The 19,474-nt window shown below is 43.4% G+C and overlaps 1 protein-coding gene across 6 annotated transcripts in view; it reads right to left on the bottom strand.

Annotated features, from left to right (window-relative positions):
- Window positions 1–3,760: 3,760 nt before the first annotated feature.
- Window positions 3,761–19,474, bottom strand: part of LOC310679702 (complement factor H-like) — a 54,890-nt gene continuing 39,176 nt past the window's right edge. For 2 of the 6 annotated variants that reach the window (XM_083445274.1, XM_083445276.1), the window contains 7 exons: window positions 18,457–18,633; window positions 16,938–17,114; window positions 13,017–13,193; window positions 10,983–11,159; window positions 9,359–9,541; window positions 5,854–6,064; window positions 3,761–4,258 (listed from right to left, as the gene is read on the bottom strand). In XM_083445274.1, coding sequence (XP_083301400.1) covers window positions 4,186–4,258; window positions 5,854–6,064; window positions 9,359–9,541; window positions 10,983–11,159; window positions 13,017–13,193; window positions 16,938–17,114; window positions 18,457–18,633 — 1,175 coding nt within the window. In that variant the 3' untranslated portion in view covers window positions 3,761–4,185. The remainder of the gene's footprint in view (window positions 4,259–5,853; window positions 6,065–9,358; window positions 9,542–10,982; window positions 11,160–13,016; window positions 13,194–16,937; window positions 17,115–18,456; window positions 18,634–19,474) is intronic. The other 4 variants (XM_083445275.1, XM_083445277.1, XM_083445278.1 and 1 more) reach the window with 3 other exon arrangements.

Genomic DNA, 19,474 nt, shown 5'->3' with positions numbered 1-19,474 from the left:
TTCTGATGAAATTGTGACCCCGGGGCTTGGGAATTTTTTAAAAAAAAGATTTTCTGCTGGTGAAGTTGTCGAGGGCTGATTTCCTGTCCTGTGATAAAAAGCCTTCTGTTTCAACTGCCAAACCTTTCAGGGGAGCATTTCCAACCTTTTGCCAACATTTTTGAGTGAATTGCCGAAAGTCAGATTTCTGATGAAATTGTGACCCCGGGGCTTCGGGATTTTTTTTTAAAAAAGATTTTCTGCAGGTGAAGTTGTCGAGGGCTGATTTCCTGTCCTGTGATAAAAAGCCTTCTGTTTCGACTGCCAAACCTTTCAGGGGAGCATTTGCAACCTTTTCGCACCATTTTTGAGTGAATTGCCGGAAGTCAGATTTTTGATGAAATTGTGACCCCGGGGCTTGGGGATTTCTTCAAAAAAAGATTTTCTGCCGGTGAAGTTGTTGAGGGCTGATTTCCTGTCCTGTGATAGAAAGCCTTCTGTTTCAACCGCCAAACCTTTCAGGGGAGCATTTGCAACCTTTGGGCACTATTTTTGAGTCAATTGCCGAAAGTCAGATTTTTGATGAAATTGTGACCCCGGGGCTTACAGATTTTTTAGAAAAAATCTTTTTCTTCCGGTGAAGTTGTCGAGGGCTGATTTCTTGTCCTGTAATAAAAAGCCTTCTGTTTCGCCCGCCAAATCTTTTAGGGGAGCATTTGCTACCTTTTGGCACCATTTTTGAGTAAATTGCCGGAAGTCAAATTTTTGATGAAATTGTGACCCCGGGGCTTGGGGATTTTTTTCAAAAAAATCTTTTTCTGCCGGTTAAGTTGTCGAAGGCTCATTTCTTGTCCTGTGATAAAAAGCCTTCTGTTTCGACCGCCAAACCTTTCAGGGGAGCATTTGCAACTGTTTGGCACCATTTTTGAGTGAATTGCCCAAAGTCAGATTTTTGATGAAATTGTGACCCCGGGGCTTGGGGATTTTTTAAAAAAGGTTTTCTGCCGGTTAAGTTGTCAAGGGCTGATTTCCTGTCCTGTGATAAAAAGCCTTCTTTTTCGATCACCAAACCATTCAGGGGAGCATTTGCAACCTTTTGGCACCATTCTCCCCTGAGAGGTGTGGCAGTGGGAACAGAAGGCTTTTTATCATAGGCCCTTGACACTTTCATATTCGGAAAAGCATTTTTTTGAAAAAACCCCTAACCTGCTGGGGTCACAATTTCAAAAATCTGACATTATCAAATTCACTCAAATATGGTACCAAACTGTTGCAAATGCTCCCCTGAATGGTTTGGTGATGCAAAAAGCACGTTTTATTATATACCAAAAAAATCAGCCCTCAGTACTTTAACCTGTGGGAAAATGCCAGTATTTTGGCTAAGACCGTGATCCCTTGTTCTGGGCAGTGAGGGCTTATTTTTCAGCTTACCTGGAAATGCGGCATTTGCACCAAAAAGCCTTAGAGGGGGCAATTTGCACGTTTTTTGCATCATTTTTAGTGAATCACACACTTTTGGGATTTTGGCGAAATCCGTGACCTGCGGGCATTGTTTCACTGATGGTTTTTAATCGTTTTACTGTTTTACTGTTGGTTTGTTAATTATTTTATTTGTTTTATGTTGTGATGTTGCATTCTGTTATTGTTATTTATTGTTTGTAAGATGCTTTGTGACTTGTGTGAGTGAAAAGTGGCTTTGGAATGTAGGAAATGAGCTGTAGTCAGTCTCCTGTCTATGGGTGATCAACATTCCTCGGCTAAACTGATACGCACGGGGTCACCTAGTTCACAATAAGGAAAAATGAGACTTGAAATACACTGGCAAATTTTGGACCCAAAATGGTTTGTTTAGCATGAACAGATTTTTTTCTTTTTCAAAAAATGTGAAATGGTGTTGACATGAACTGATATCCTATACTAGCGGTGGCAAAGATATGGCATGATTCATTGCGCCAGCAGTGCTGTTGTTTGGGGTTCTCAAATTGGGCAACCACTTCCCCCCACATTTCCCAGTGCATAAACCGATCCCTCAAGTGCGCGGCTCCCACAGCAGCTTAGAGACTGTCTATCGGCAGCCAAGCAGGTGTTTTCCTGCCTCCCCCGCCCTCCAGCGATTGGTGGAATTTTTTGCAGCGAGCAGGAGATAGTCAGCAGCTGTAGTTCGTGTGATTGGTTGCTGCCTGCGATTGCTGAGACTATGTGTTGTTTCTGCTCCGTGTGCCACAGGAAGTATTTATAAAGCATGTGAGTGTTCCACCCCCAAAAAAGAACAGTGATCCAAGCCCCTGCAAAAGCTCTGCAACTCTTGGCACCCCCCCAAAAATCTCTGGGCAATTACTCCCCAAAGCTCAACAACTCAGGGCAGCCCCCCCCCCCAAGCTCATTTTTAATGGAATATTAAATATTGTTGTTTAGTCATTTAGTTGTGTCCGACTCTTCGTGACCCCATGGACCAGAGCACACCAGGCACTCCTGTCTTCCACTGCCTCCCACAGTTTGGTCAAACTCATGCTGGTAGCTTCTAGAACACTGTCCAACCATCTCGTCCTCTGTCGTCCCCTTCTCCTTGTGCCCTTCATCTTTCCCAACATCAGGGTCTTTTTTCCAGGGAGTCTTCTCTTCTCATGAGGTGGCCAAAGTATTGGAGCCTCATTTTCATGATCTGTCCTTCCAGTGAGCACTCAGGGCTGATTTCCTTAAGAATGGATAGGTTTGATCTCCTTGCAGTTCATGGGACTCTCAAGAGTCTCCTCCAGCACCATAATTCAAAAGCATCAATTCTTCAGCGATCAGCCTTCTTTATGGTCCAGCTCTCACTTCCATACATCACTACTGGGAAAACCATAGCTTTAACTATACGGACCTTTGTCGGCAAGCTGATGTCTCTGCTTTTTAAGATGCTGTCTAGGTTTGTCATGTTAAATTGCCGAGTTGGCACTTTGTGATAAATTAGTGGGTTTTGGGTTGCAGTTTGGGCACTCTGTCTCCAAAAGGTTTGCCACCACTGTCCTATACCCTTTTAAAATGTGTGTGTGGGGGGGGGGGGTTGGGGGGGGTTATTGGGTTGTTGTCTTCATTTTGATTATTATTTATTATTCATTTATAAAACAGCAAAATATATAAAGGGAGCAAAAGAACTTAAGATTGGGAAACAGAGAAGCAAAAGAAACAAAATCTATCCCTTGTTAGGGAACATGCACAAGATAATGTTATTGCATTTTGGGCGTACCAGAGGTATATGATTGCTTACTGTGGAAAACAGGACTAGAAAGGCTGATCTGAGAGATACTTTCATGGTTTGTTAATATTGGGATTTAAGGACATAAGAAACATATCTTTACTTCCAAATTCCAGTAGCCACCAATGCAGCCACATATCTCGATCTGTGCGACTGTTAATATGCCAAAGGGTCAATACGCTTGTCTGAGCATATTCAAAAGCAATAGTAATAGTCAGGGGCATAATTTGATCTTTCAGATTTCAGCAGTGTCCTATGTGGGGCCCAAATTCAGCAAACCCCCCCTTCTGTTCTGCTCAATTCACCATGTCATAGTTGTGATGCCCTGTGATGCCCCAGGTTCAGTGCCCAGTGCAGCAGAACCAGTCACACTGATCTAAATCCGCCTCTGTAATACTACAATCCTATAAACGTTAACTGAGAAGTAAGTTTCAATGTACTCAATGGGGTTTCCTCCCACAGGTATGTAAGCTTGCTACTAGTACATTAAAGACAATAATTTGTATGCTATGCGTTTTTATTAAATACTAACAAAGGACATAATTTTTTTTAAAACAAGTGCTTTTATTTTTATTTTTTAAATGAACATAATAGCCCTACAAGCTTACAAAAAATCACTGCAGTTTTATACAACTAGTGTATTATTTACAGCTGCTAGTACTCACTGAGAATTCAAAAGTCCAGAGCTGGAAATGTTTATACAAAACTCTTGGGTTATTGTCTCCTGGTGTATTTCTTTCCTTCCTATAACATTTTCCACGATGCTTTAAAGTAGAATTTATTGAAAGTGAACCAGGCCTACATCTATACTCATTGTATCAATCCTTAAAAGTTACAAGTGTGTCTTCAAGGAAGTAGGCTTCCAATTTTAGGCCCATGATCCATTGTGAGCAGCTGCATATAATCCATGGGAAAATCTATTGGTGTGTGAAGAAGTAGCTTGATTTGATAATATTAAAAATAAATCATCAATGAATTTTGAAGGTCAGGTGCTGGTTAAGAATGTCTTCTGTATGCTTCTTCCAATTACTTTTGTTGCCACTGTTAAATAGAAAGTAAGCAATGAAAATGTAAGGTTATATACATACATACATAATTATCCTTTATGTAGATACCTACTAAGAGTCTTTGATTAATTTATTATATTAAACTGGTTCCATATGCAAGTAACACTATGTAATAATTATAAGATGGTTTCCATTTTTTTTGTCTAGAGTCACTCAACAGACACTGATAACCCCAGTGCACAATCATTACTGCCATTATTACTTTCCAAATTACCTGTGTTACAATAAAAGGTCAAACATCATTTTCCGTGAGTGATGGCATTTAAAATCGCATTCCACATGTACAAAATATGCCTTGTTAGGCAAACATTTCTGATATTGATAGGTAAACTTTAACACCAATTTAAAGGGTTGGACTCAACCCAAGATTAAAAAAAAAGGGTAAAGGACCCGTGACAGTTAAGTCCAGTCGTGGATGACTCTGGGGTTGCTGTGCTCATCTTGCTCTATAGGCTGAGGGAGCTGGCGTTTGTCTGCAGACAGTTTTTCCGGGTCATGTGGCCAGCATGACTAAGCCATTTCTGGTGAAACCAGAGCAGTGCACAGAAACACCGTTTACCTTCCTGCTGGAGCGGTACCTATTTATCTACTTGCACTTTGACGTGCTTTTGAACTGCTAGGTTGGCAGGAGCAGGGACCGAGCAACGGGAGCTCACCCCGTCGCGGGTACTTGAAAAACCAGTCAGAAATCAGGTGCTAATACAGACTCAATGTTGCACCGGGAAGAAGAGGAGGAGGAGGAGGAGGAGGAGGAGGAGGAGGAGGAGGAGGAGGAGGAGGAGTTTGGATTTGATATCCCACTTTATCACTACCTGAAGGAGTCTCAAAGTGGCTAACAATCTCCTTTCCCTTCCTCCCCCACAACAAACACTCTGTGAGGTGAGTGAGGCTGAGAGACTTCAAAGAAGTGTGACTGGCCCAAGGTCATCCAGCAGCTGCATGTGGAGGAGCAGAGACGCAAACCCGGTTCACCAGATTATGAGTCTACCGCTCTTAACCACTACACCACACTGCTGATGTATTTATGATACCAGCTGAGATTTTTTGGGGGGGCTGTGTGAATTATGGAACTATCCTGGGGAATATTATGAATCCATTCATTCAGAGTGAAAGAGCAACAAGAGATGCTTACTCCACAATGTGACAATTGTGATGCTTAGGAGCACTGAAGTTTAAATGGTCCTGGTGAATTTATTCTAAAGGCTGAGTAAGGAAGCGCTAAAACACTTGTGGCATTTCATACCCAAAGTTGGATTGTGTCATGGCTTAATCTGGGCTTTACTTGTGGCAGCAGAACTACTTTTTCCACATTTTAATTCTGCCTAGGACTTTGAGAGAGAAAGGAGAAAACAGTGAAAGAAAGGGAAGGTGAGAGGAGAAAATAAGAGATGATGAACAACAAAGAAGAGTAACTCTGGGAGGAGAAGAGAAAAACAGGCATAGCTGGATAAAAATCGAAAATCTGCTATAGACCAACAAAATTGCAAAGACATTTATTTTGTAATGCTTCCTATAGCTTAACAAAAATCACAACGATGTGTGTTGAATTTTCTGTTATTATGCTTTAACTGCAATGTACCTACAGGTATACATCTTGGATAGTCCAACTTGCCCTCTCTACATGGGGCTCTGAAGGGCGGCGAGGATGGATCTTCCTGAAAGCCCCATTTGCAGGCAAACTCTGTCACGTCTCCAGATGCGGAATAGATTTTATTAGCGCTTTTCCACTTCAGCCGTATATTGTTTTGATTCATATCTTCTTCGGTTGCTGTACAAGGAGCTGTAGAAAGGCACAAATCATGTCATCTAAGAGATTAATTTGACAACGATGAATTCACTTGACCAAAACAAAACAACAAAAACAACAACCCTTTGGATTGTGTCCAAAGTTAGTCATACTCAGTCAAACCCACTGAAGTAAATTGAGATTGATAATGTGGTCCCATCAGTGGGTCTCCTCTGAGGAAAAATAAGTAAAGCTTGGGGCCTACTGTACCTAAAAGTTCATTGACTTCTGTCAAATGAATAAATAAATAGCAATTTGAATATTTTCCCCATTAAAACCAATTGGGAGTCACAAGCTTTAGATTTTCTGAGTTGAGAATCAGCCAACATGAAGAAAGCATCAGTAGCAGTGCACATTTAATTGGGCGCTTTCTGAATTGGGGTCTAATACCAATATTATTATACATTATATAGCAGTATGTGGTTTACCAAGTTATTCAAGAAGGCCTCAGCACTTTTTATTCCAACATGAACTTTTCGGTGGGATGACAGAAAGGGTACTTGGTAGTGATTTTATTGACAGTCCTTCCATTGTTCCATCGTTCCATAGTGAAACTAGGGGCTTCACAGAATTGGTAGGGAAATCCCCCAGAGCAAAGGGAATCTCTCATGTTCTATAGGTTTCCATGGGCAGACCATCCCAATGATCCCCTACTCCCCCCTGCAGGGAAAACCTGCTACCACAAAGTCAACTTCACCAGGACATAATCCACCTGTGACAACCACTCCCACCAATGGGACATTCACAATCTGCTTTACGACAAAGGTCAGATTGAAGGTATAACATAAGTTGGGCCCACATTGTATTGATAGACCCCTGCTGTTGTCATGGCAGATATGAGGTCCTTGAGTCAGTCCAGACTATGCAGCCTCAGCATGTAAATGAAGTCTCCAAGCACAAATATCGCAAGGGCTGTCACATGGGAGAGGGAACAAGCTTGTTTTTTCCTGCTCTGGCTCAAACCAATGGCATCAAGTTACAAGAAAGGAGATTCTGACTAAACACCAGAAAAAAAAACTTTCTGACAGTAAGAGCTGTTCCACCTCCCTCAGGAGGTTGTGGACTCTGCTTCCTTGAGGTTTTTAAGCAGAGGTTGGATAGCCATCTGCCATGGATTGTTTAGCTGAGATTCCTGCATTGGAGGGCTTAGACTAGATGACCCGTGGGGTCTGTCAGGGAACTGCCATCAGTGCCGGAGGGAGAGAGCAAAATCCAGAGGAATTCTGGAGAGCGTCCTGGGATTGGGAGAGGCAGCCCATCTTCTGGGGAAGAGAATCAGCGTAGCACCAGTGGAGAAGGGGGGCAGATGGGGGATGCGGCGAGGCGGTCCCATGACTCCTTGCCAGGGACCAGCGGGGAGAGTAGAGGTCCTCCGCTGCCTAAGCCCTCCTTGCGCAGAAGGCTTTCGTCCAGAGAGAGTAGGAGGAGACTAGGCGTCAAAGAGCTTCTTTGCTGGAAGAAGTTTAAGAAACGCCCACTGACGGATTCTGCCAGCGATTGAGACAGCCATGGGTGAGTGGCTGTCTGGACAGAAAAGGTTCACTCAGGCAATCCACCCAGGTGTTTGCACCGGCTTACGCACGAGCAACCCCTAGAACCATTACAGGGTCCCTTTCAACTCTACGATTCTATGATACTATGAAGTGCTTGGGGATTCTCCAGAACAACTCCCCAGATCATCTCCACTAGCGTAAACAGAGAGGCTGGTGAACATCAGATCGAACAGTACACCAACAGCATCCCTGTGTCTCTGGCCCAACAGCAGGAACAACTCAACCCTGGCTCCCAGGTGGACTGGCTTCCTGGTGAGGAAGATACCAGGTCAGCCCCCTCATCCCCGATCAAGTCATGGAGGAACGTTTTATTGTGGCCTATCAGGGCATTCAGTAACAGCAGAACAAAATGTGAGGGTTGCCAGTAATTATTAAGTAGTGGGTTGACAAAGCAGACGACACAGAGATTTCTCCAAGTGGTTCTTTATAGTAAGCTGGAACTGAACTGAACTGAACTGAACAGCTCAGCCGGCCTGCTTTTATAGGAAGCCGGCCGTCAACATTGTAACAACACCACCACAGGGTTTCCTGCCTAAATTAACTGACGTGGACCTGAGTGAAATATATACACAATACCCCTGGAGGCCAGGGTGAGCACTTCAATACATAACAGTAATGACAGCCCAAATTTTGTCAGAAGAGGCAACAACCTTAAGATATCTCCTGTCCCTTCTCCTTATCTAGGGTAAAGAACAATATGGTATCCACAAGTGGTTATTGTTAATGTTCTTTTTAAACTATTGATTTTTGTCCAAAACATTATAGTGGTACCTCAGGTTACATACGCTTCAGGTTACAGACTTCGCTAAGTCAGAAATAGTACCTCAGGTTAAGAACTTTGCTTCAGGATGAGAACAGAAATTGTGCGGTGACAGTGGGAGGCCCCATTAGCTAAAGTGGTACCTCAGGTTAAGAAGAGTTTCAGGTTTAGAACGGATCTCCAGAATGAATTAAGTTCTTAACCCAAGGTACCACTGTACTACAGAAGTTTATAAGTACTCAGCACCGATCACACACTCCTGCAGGAGATACTTTCCTGCAGACCACATGGGCATACAGTGCTACCTCGGGTTACAGACGCTTTAGGTTACAGACTCCGCTAACCCAGAAATAGTACCTCGGGTTAAGAACTTTGATTCAGGATGAGAACAGAAATCGCGCTGTGGCAGCGCAGCAGCAGCGGGGGACCCCATTAGCTAAAGTGGTGCTTCAGGTTAAGAACAGTTTCAGGTTAAGAAGGAACCTCCGGAACAAATGAAGTACGTAACCAGAGGTACCACTGTACAGCGTGATGTCTGAAGGCTTGTTATAGATATGATTAACCTTAAGGCCCATCTAATAGTTTGTTGATGTCCTAGCTGTTTGCAGGGAGAGGCATTGAGGGGAATTTGAATTCACTGCTGCGAGGAAAGTCAGTGTCTGAGAGGAAAACCTTGCAAAGGGAAAGAGTTTGTGCATTCTGGGGGGCTGTTAGACCACATGGCTGCCTGTTATTATTAGTAAAGGCATCCAGAGTTTGGTGGGTGGCTCACTTTGCTTCATGAGAGAGCTACCTGTAGTTCATGGGAGGAGCTGGGATGGAGGGTAACTAAAAGTGTGTAGTAAAGCAAAAACACATATAGAACAATGCCAACTGCTGACACCACACTGGTGCCACTAGGTCACAGGTTTTTGAATTTATTGAATATCCTTCAATAGAACAGAAAAAGCAAAGATTTAGAGAAATTCCCTGTACCTGTGCATGTTGGTGTATCTGTCCAATGCCCGTTGACACATCGTACATATTCATCTCCTTGCATTTTGTAGAGAGCTTGGCACTTATACTGTACACGTGCCCCTGGCATATATTCCGAAGTTGCCGTGCCCAGAAAGTCTCCATTTTCAATAGGAGGTGGAGGACCACATTTTCCCGCAGCATCTGTGGTGATGCATTGAAACAGAAAAAGGAATCTATTACATGGCACTTACTAGGATTACACACATGGCTGTGCACACAAGCATTTCTATAATTCAGCTTCTACATCAGGAAAAAAGAAAAGTATCATGCAAAGATTTAATTTAAAAAGGAAGAAAAGTTTTAATATACGTTTTATTGAGCTATGTATATCTGCTGGGTGAACAAATTGTCTTTCTAATGTCTCTTCAAGTGTGGCTGACATTCCATCAGCACCTCCTTAGTTGGTCAAATAGACCAATTATTAAAACAACTAGAACCTATTTTGACATGGATGGGATCTCATTGCGAGGAGGAGACGGCAGTCCTCTGAATTTTGCTCAGCTCTTCACTATCAAAATTTAACATATTCTGCTGTTTTTGGAAATCTCTTTTAGTATCTTGCAAGTGTCTATTTGTAAAAATTGATTCTGCAGAAGCATAAAAGTCTATAAAATGCTGGTTCCTGAAGGTCTTGTGTTTTCATAAACACCTCTGTTAGTTTTCTCCTTTCTGCCTCTGATGTCTGGAACTCCTGCCCCAAACATGCAACTTGGGGGTAGCCAGTGTGATGCTATCTAGATGTTGCTGGACTACAACTCCAGTCAGTCCAGAATGGCGAATGGTCAAGGGAGTTACAGTCCATCAACATCTTGAAGCACTAAGTTTGCTGCAGTTGAATGGGGGTAATTCCACTGGTTCTAAAACCGCCTTTCCCATGAAGCATTTGGCTTTCTGCTTAGCAATGTCTGAAGTGGGATGGGATGAGGCAGGGTGCATCCCATCATTTTGGGCAGACATATTTGAATATGACCTGTTCATCTCTCTCTTTCTTGCCTTGTCCCCATCCAGATTTTGTCCTCCATGTGGGTTTCCCAAAGCCATCCTGTTAGGTACTGTGCAAAGCACAGTAGATGAATCTTTAGTCTCATCCAGTATTGTGATTATGTTCCTACCTCTCCGGTCTACTAAAGTTCAGACTGCATAGACAGTCTAGATCAACATGTGCCACAAACAGATGATTACATCGCAAATAGCTCAAATTGATTTAAATAAGCATCACAAGCCACCTTGTGCTGTGGAAGACCAATTTGGTCTGCATGGATTTCTTCCCAATCACAATCGTGATGATTGGTCAATGAAGGAAAACTACCACCAACTACTGAGTGATCCCATAGGAATCTCCATCAGGCCCATTCTAGATGAAGCTTGTTGGTTTTCCCATAGTATACACTTCAGTCTTGACTTCCTCTGGTATATTCCTCATAGCCCAGAGATTAGCAGAATGTAAATAATAAATGACAGTCCAAGACTATGCAAGAATCCGCACAGTGCAAAATTTAACATACAACTTTTATGTTTTAAACTTTTAAAAGGAAGAATGTTATATTCCTCTCTTTTAGACTATTTAAAAAATTGGACATACCTATGCATCTTGGTGATTCTGTCCATTCTTTGTTCACACACTTTACTGTAAAAGCTCCAAAAAGGCTGTATCCTTGGCGACAGCGATATCGCACCTTCTCAAAAGGCAAGTACCTTTGCTTGAGAGCAGTCGTAATCTGACCATTAGAAACCTGGGGTGGGGGAGGGCATGTTACATCTGAAATGATAGAGAAAACTTCAGTCCTTGAAAATGCATTCTGTTCCCACAAAACAGCACCTACCAGTTTGTTCCAACATTCTGAGACTGGACAAAAGATGTCATAAGAGAGGATACTGTCCTACCTGTGAGAATTGCTGGTCTCCAACCCCCATCGAGGGTGTAGACTCCTATCTACCCAGCTGTAACCATAAACACATGGACTTAGGAAAGAGCCCTGTTCGACTCAGAATAAACTTGCACTGGAGGAAGCTGAGAAAAGAGCACATGCTTGTGGGGTTGCAACCTCAAGCCACGAGCCTGCTATTTGCAACCCCAGTGCTGTCATTCTTAGCTATAAAAGTTAGAGGTCAAAAGTGTGTGCTTTTTGTTATGTATTCAGTGGTCTGTGTTTGCCTGAGCTTGAGTCTGGACTAAGAATTCTGAGCCCCTATGTTCTGATTCGATACATGATATCCAATCACAGAACATTTCAGGATTTGGGCCTCTGCCATTGGCCCTTAAACTCTGAGTCATAATTCACAGCTTGGAAGTTTAGGCAGCAAATCACGTTGGGAGTGGGAGTGGCCCAGGCCTTCAGAAATGCTCATTAGCAGTTCCTTTGCCCCTGTTGTCCAGTTGCGTTAGTTCAATAAAGGTTCTTGCTGTTATCACTGTGTCTTGCCTCGTGGGAAACCACCTACACTACACTTTTGTAAATGAGTCCAGGAAGAAAAGTCCCTGAAAATGGCAGCTGTATTGGGTCATTTAAGGGTACGTCAAGGTGCATATGGCAACTCTTCTTCCTTGCTGCCTGGAACACAAAAAGCACTGAGGTCCACCTAGATCAATTTCTTCTGTGTCAGGGATCCTGTGGCCCTCCAGATGTTGTTGGACTACATCTCCCATCATCCCCAGCCAGCAAGGTTGATGGTCAGAGATGATGGGAAGTGCAACAACATCTGGGGGAGGCACAAGTTCCCCATCCCTGGTCCATATGGATTGGTAGAGGCTCTCCAGGAGTTCAGGCAGTGGTTTGTCCTAGCCTCCACCTGGAGATGCCAGGGATTGAACGTGGCGCATTGCGCATACAAAACCCGTCTTCGATCCCTGCTAGTACATTGCAATATTGAAATTCTCCTATACAATTCAAGTCTTCTTTGAGCCCAAAATGCACAGTCTGAGAGGCAGTTTCCATGCTCTATTGCTGCCCTTCCCCATCTGAGGCTGACTGGAAAGAGGCATGTCTTAACATTGGGATACCATTCTATCATGCAGTATTTCCCAGTGCAGAGGCAAATTTGCCAGCCTTCAGAGGAGGGCACATGGAAAACAGGGACTCACACAGGTGGATAATTCTCCTTGTAAGGACTTTAAAAATGAACTTCTTTGGCTGTAACAGTAAAGCACGTCTCCAGTTTTAACTCAGAAATAAAATATCTGCCTTGGCCACCAGACATTTCTCTTTCCAGTTTCTTCCACTTCCTTTTTCACATTTATGTTTAGCACACAGAAGGAAGATCAGGAACCCAGTATACCTGAAGGAGCGTCTCCACTCCCATCGTCCTGCTCGGACTCTGAGGGCCTTCTGGCAATTCCCTCACTGCGAGATGTGAGGTTACAGGGAACCAGGCCGAGGGCCTTCTTGGTAGTGGCGCCTGCCCTGTGGAACGCCCTCCCGTCAGATGTCAAGGAAATAAACAGCTATCTGACTTTTAGAAGACAGCCCCGTTTAGGGAAGTTTTTAAGGATTGGTGTTTTTAATTTGTTTTTAGATATCTTGTAAGCCGCCCAGAGTAGCTGGGGAAATCCAGCCAGATAGGTGAGGTATAAATAATAAAAAATATCATCATCATCACCTGCAATGCCAGGTCTTACCTAAACATGTCGGTGGTTCTGACCACTCTTTATTTTGACATGTTACATTAGGCGATCCAGATATTTCAAAACCTTCATGGCACTGATAATGCACTTTGTGGTCAGGCAGATAGACCTCTGCTGTCCCCGCCACAATTTCAGCACTGGCAACTGCAGGGGGCTCTCCGCAGGTTGCATCTAAATGGGGAGAGGAAACCAACAAATAAACTTTTCCTCCACAAATTGTGGTGTCTGCATAATAGATACCCATCATTCTTTTTTAAAAAAAGAATACCAGAACCTAATGTGAACAAACACAAAGATAAGAGTGCAAGAGCTTAATGCAAGCAAACCTTGCTTACAGACAGAGTCGCCAACTTCTCAAAAACATTGCAGGGGCCCCATGGAATGCCCTGTTGTCACATGTGCAACATCACACAGAGCTGGGCGGTGGAGCCAAATGTGGCTGCAGCATGGCCCCAGCAGCAGGTGGACCCAATCCTCCCCAGCCGGCTGCTGTGCAGGGGAAAGAGGTAAAGGGACCCCTGACCGTTAGGTCCAGTCGCGGACGACTCTGGGGTTGCAGTGCTCATCTCGCTTTATTGGCCGAGGGAGCCGGTGTACACCTTTCGGGTCATGTGGCCAGCATGACTAAGCTGCTTCTTGCGAACCATACCAGAGCACAGAAATGCCGTTTGCCTTCCTGCCGGAGTGGTACCTATTTATCTACTTGCACTTTTTGGCGTGCTTTCGAACTGCTAGGTTGGCAGGAGCAGGGACCGAGTAACAGGAGCTCACCCCATCGCGGGGATTCGAACCGCCGACCTTCCAATCGGCAAGCCCTAGGCTCAGTGGTTTAATCCACAGCGCCACCCGCGTCCCTGTGCAAGGGAAAGAAGTCACCCCCAAATGTCTCGGCCCCTAGGAGATGGTGCCTATGTTTACAGATCATGGTTAAGGAGGACCAAGCTTAACTGCAATCCTGCTGTCCAATGCCTAACTAAAGCCAAACATTGGTTTAACTACCACACCTGCATGCAAAGACCAAGAGTGGGTCCAACAGTTAAGAAGGCGGTTTCTGCAAATGCTGTGAGGGGCAGATGGGGCTCACCAACTAGGTAGCCGATCTAGGAGAACGAAAGCTCTAATCCTGAACCTTCACTGCCTTGCGGGATATCTTTAGGAGAAGGAAAGTAAACCCTACACAAATCCAGAGCAGAGTCCCTAAAACAGTTGGATGGCACCTTGTACACCTCATTCCAGCAACTGCTACAGCCAAGCTGGTGCCAAATGTATTGCACTGCTTTCCTTTGAACCACATCAGCAAAGCTGAGAGGGGGGTCTTCTTGTCTGGGCAGCCCAGGAAAAATGAGAAGCTGGAAGAACTTAAATTGACAGATCCATCCATATCTCAGACAGTTATTTTAACCCAAGGCCATTTAGTTTAAGTACAGTGGTACCTCAGGTTACAGATGCTTCAGGTTACATACGCTTCAGGTTACAGACTCCGCTAACCCAGAAATAGTGCTTCAGGTTAAGAACTTTGCTTCAGGATAAGAACAGAAATCGGGCTCTGGCGGTGCGGCAGCAGCAGGAGGCCCCATTAGCTAAAGTGGTGCTTCAGGTTAAGAACAATTTCAGATTAAGTACAGACCTCCGGAATGAATTAAGTACTTAACCTGAGGTACCACTGTATTTCTAAGATACTTGACTTGTTCTGCTATAATATAGGCCAAGTTAAGCTCTATGTCGCATAGATTTCAGTGGGAAGAATAACTACGTTGAATAATTTGGCTGGATGTTGCCATTGCCCTTTAATTGAATTGTATTAGGCAATATTATTTCTTCAGGGCAGAGTTTAAATTTGACAAAGGGACATCTACAATTATGACGGCAGCAGAACCTGGGATTCAGCACTAAATTCCTAAATATAACCATCAGAAAACCAATTTACATTATGTATCACTTAGCAACAGTTTACATCAGGGGTGTGGAAGTTTAAGCCTGGGGACAGGATTTAAATGCAGCCAGCCTCTGAGGCCCTACAATCTACTGGTGGGGCAAAAATGCTCCACTCCACAAAAAAGAATAAATGTTGCCCTCAATCACCCATTCCATTCATTCAAACATACCAAGGTCTAAAAAAGCATCCATTCCATTCATCCACACTTGCAGTGCCATGATCCCCACTTCCCAATTCCTTCATAAAACAAATTGGAAATTAATATTGGCAGAGCAGGGATCTACATTCCTCTTTGCAATGCTTTTGAGACTAGAGATGGGAGATGGAGGAGTCGTCAGGAGGTTGCCCTCTGGGGAATGATGGAAGGTTGGAGTAATCACTGCTGTTTGCCTTCTCTGTTTGTGAGGCATGGGAGGGAAGCAAAGAAGGAGCTGTTGCCCCCATCATCACTTGCAACAGTGTTCACACCACCAGAGAGGATTTGCCAGAATGAATCTTGCCAAGGAACTAGTGCTGGCAGTAAGAGCCTTCATCCAAAAAGTTGCTGTTTTCAGTTTCTTAACGTTATATAGATTTCCCAGCAAGATTCCAACCTGCAAAGAGGTTATGTGTGTGCTGTGGGCCCACTTCTTCCTGAGTTCATAAGGGAGGTACAGTACGATGGGACACACTGCTTGCAGGGACTGCTCAGGTGCTGATACAATAAAAGGGTACCCTAGGGGAGCAGGAAGGCTGCACTAGAAGGACCCGTGATGTTGATCAGAAGCTCTTTTTTCTCCAAGCGTAGGAGTGGCTGACCACTTCTCTGATTTGTCAGAGAACGTTCTGCATCTAGTAGCATTCACATAAATCGGAAGCTGTCTTTCCTCACAAACACCCATTCATTGCTGAATCGGAGCAAACAGCAATCCACAGAAAAGCTCTCAGATAAGGAGCTTTAAAGCTTGGAGCTCTGCCTAGAAAGTGCAGGAGGAAAGGTCAGGGTGGGTGAGCCCAGATTATTGCCTGATCAAGCACACTACAGTGGTACCTTGATTTAAGAACAGCTTAGTTTATGAACAAATGGGAAATAGAACGCTGCAAACCCGGAAGTAGGTGTTTTGGTTTATGAACTTTGCCTTGGAAGCGGAACATGTTCCGCTTCCTGTTGAGTGTGTTCTGTTTGTAAATTGAGTCCTCCGCTACTAATCAGAGGCTTCCTGTTGAGTCCCGAGCACCCACACAATACAGAGGTGACATTTGGAGCTTTAATTTTTGCTATATTTTTGCATTTTTGTTTGTGTGGCTTTTACATTTTTTTGACTGTGACTTGTTCTTCATTTTACGGGACCGACTTGTGACTGTGGCTTGTGCCTTCGTTTTTGTGACTGTGTGGAACCCAGTACAGCTACTGGTTGATTGTGTGACTGCAGAAATGGATAAAAGCCCCCCATCCAAACAATGACTATCATCAGTGTACATAAGAAATTTTTTTTAATCATCTACAATACTGTCTTATTTATTTTATAGTACAGTACATTGATTATTGCCTACATTTTATGGATCAATGGCCTCGTTAGATAGTAAAATTCATGTTAAATTGCTGTTTTAGGGGTTGTTTTTCATCGTCTGGAACGGATTAATGCATTTTCCATTACATTCTATAGGAAAGCACGCCTTGGTTTAAGAACACTTTGGTTTAAGAACGGACTTCCAGAACGGATTAAGTTTGTAAACCGATGTAGCACTGTATTGCCAATGCTGATCAGCAGAACTCTCCAAGGTATCACCAGAGTTCATTCCAAGCCTTTCTACCCCAGATCATTTTAACTGGAGATGTAAAGGATTTAAGTAGAATCACATTTGTGAGCCTAAACATCTACAGAGATGAACTTACTTGTTCACTATGCCCCTTGCTGTTCAAACCAGTGCTTGAATCGCTCTGTTCCCAGAAGTAAACTACCTTTAGAATGGTTATCCAGGCAAAACATGCAACATACCTTCACAGGTTGAAGCTTCCGACCATTTTCCTTTGTGGCATGTAATATTCCGTGGTCCTTCTGTAGCATAACCTGGTGCACATTTGAAAGGTATCAGGTCCCCAGGCTTATAGTGATTTTTTATTAATCCTTCATATGCAGCATCAGTGAGTCTGGGGGGCTCCCCACATGGCTTTTCTGAGAAGATAATACAAATGAAAATATGATTCTCAAAACATGTCACCATACCTGTGTCTGGATTTCCCTACTAAAATATTGAACAAAGCTGCATTTCAAAGGCTGAAGGGAGTTGTGTGTTGTTGGTTGTTTCCCCCCCAAGAGTGAAATATGAAGGCAGAGGGATCAGTAATCAGAGAAGTTCACAATGGGTTAAATGCTGAAGAACATAAATATTACTAGGAAAGAAAACAGATGGTTTAGTAATTTAATATGTCTGCTATGGCCAATCCACAGAATTTAGATACATGTTTAAGTCTGGCCAGGTCCTTAGTCCAGAGGTTTTCAAACTTTTATACCACCTTCCTAATTGCCTGCTCTCAAGTTTCAATTTGACTCCCAAAGAAATCCTAAATATTGAGGGATTCTGGAGTCACAACCTAAAGCACATTCTTAGTTTAAGCAGGGCAGTGCCTATACCCAGTGCTTTTTTCCCCTGGGGTACGCATACTCCTAAACATTTTGTGAATCTTTGTACTTTTGTCCATTTACTGTATTTATTTTCCCCAATCTGAACTATAAAATGGTGATTTTCTTGAGTCAAAATGAGAGTGCCCCTAAACATTATCTTAGAAAATAAGCACTGGCTATACCTGTTGGTTTCTGCCACTGCCCCACATAATCTTACAGTGGAGCCCATAATACACATTATGCCTTTTGCTGCTGTGCATTACAGGGGAAAACCAGTAAATGTGGATCAGGTTCTATCGATCAAGTTTTCTTTCACAGAAGCTTGTCTGTTCTGACTAGGGATGGTAAGCCAGTAAACCAGCGTCTCACTGAGAAGCCCCTGAAAAGTTTCTGAGACATTCAAGTGCTGCCCAAAACCAAAAGCAAGGTCATGGCTGAAATATTAAAGCAACAAAATGTTAGACTGCAAGTTGAATTACCCTCAATTCTGCAAGAGGGAGAATATTTCAAAACTCTGAATGTTTGCTGGTTGGCAGGACACTTCAAGTGAGGCAGTGTCACAATTTCTATAGGTTTGGCAAAATGTCTTCCATGCATACTCTTAATGGAATAAGACTGAAGTCTCACTAAAAGCTCTTCATTGGATATATAGTTACCCCTCCACTTTTGAATGGAAGCTGAGGTCCAGCTCAGAGAGTCTAGGAAATAAACAACTATCTGACTTTTAGAAGACATCTGAAGGCAACCCTGTTTAGGGAAGTTTTTAATGTTTGATGTTTTATTGTGTTTTTAATATTCTGTTGAGTGCCGCCCAGAGTGGCTGGGGAAACACAGCCAGATGGGTGGAGTGTAAATAATAAATTATTATTATATCATAAGCATATTTTCTTACCTCTGCAAGTTGGCGGTGGGGACCACTCCCTATTTTCGCATGTTGAAGTACTTGATTCCCCAAGTTCAAAACCTTCATGGCAATGATACTCCACACTTTCACCAGAAAGATACTTTCTCTGGGAAGTATTATTTACCTCACCATGGGCAATTGCAGGGGGGTCTCCACATCTTGTATCTGGAAAGGGAGTTATATAGCATGTGGCCTTCATGAATACAATTAAATGGCATAAAAACATTTCCAGAGTGTTTTATATGCAGAACTGCTCTCTCCTTTTTCATCTGGTAGAAAGTTTCAGAGGCAGCCAATTCAAAGTCGGTTTACAAAGAGGCAGGGAAGAAAGAAATTTGGAGGCTTATAGTATTGCTGTGATATCTGTTATTTTATTAATATGTGCACTGCAGATGGGAGAGTGGTTAAGGACCTAGACACCTTAAGTAGGTTTACCAAGAAGTTTTTTCCAGTTAAGTGAGTCAGTGGGGGGTTATTCTCATAAAAATGCACTTCAGATTTCAGCTACACTTTCCATTCCATAGTTCAGGGGTTGTCAACCTGGTCTCTACCGCCCACTAGTGGGCGTTTCAGGATTCTAGGTGGGCGGTAGGGGGTTCTACGGCACAAACTGAATCCTCCTTCCATCGAGCACTGGTGGGCGGTAAGAAAATTTTACCATCAAGAAAGATGCATTAGCGAGCAGTCGGTATAAAAAGGTTGACTACTCCTGCCTTAGTTATTCCAAACCACAGCGGCAGGTCGTAAGACTGCTTAGCTCAGTACCATGCATAGTATCTTTCATGGAATGCAGGATTTTATCTTCTCCTTTTATGCCCAATTATAGGTTGCCAATGAAATATGCAGGGTGCAATGCCATTGTCTTGAAAGTTGGAGAATGGAGGAGTTATTTGCAGCCAAGAGGGTCTCCTTCAGGCATTCACGTTCTGTATTCAATGAAGCCATGTGTAAGGAGGGGGGTGGCAATTCCCTCCTTCCTCTATGCATGTTCACTGAATGCCTGAAC

This window comes from Podarcis tiliguerta (assembly GCF_965153285.1).
Source record: "Podarcis tiliguerta genome assembly, chromosome: 6".
NCBI lineage: Eukaryota > Metazoa > Chordata > Lepidosauria > Squamata > Lacertidae > Podarcis > Podarcis tiliguerta.
This window is presented reverse-complemented; position numbering and strand designations above follow the sequence as displayed.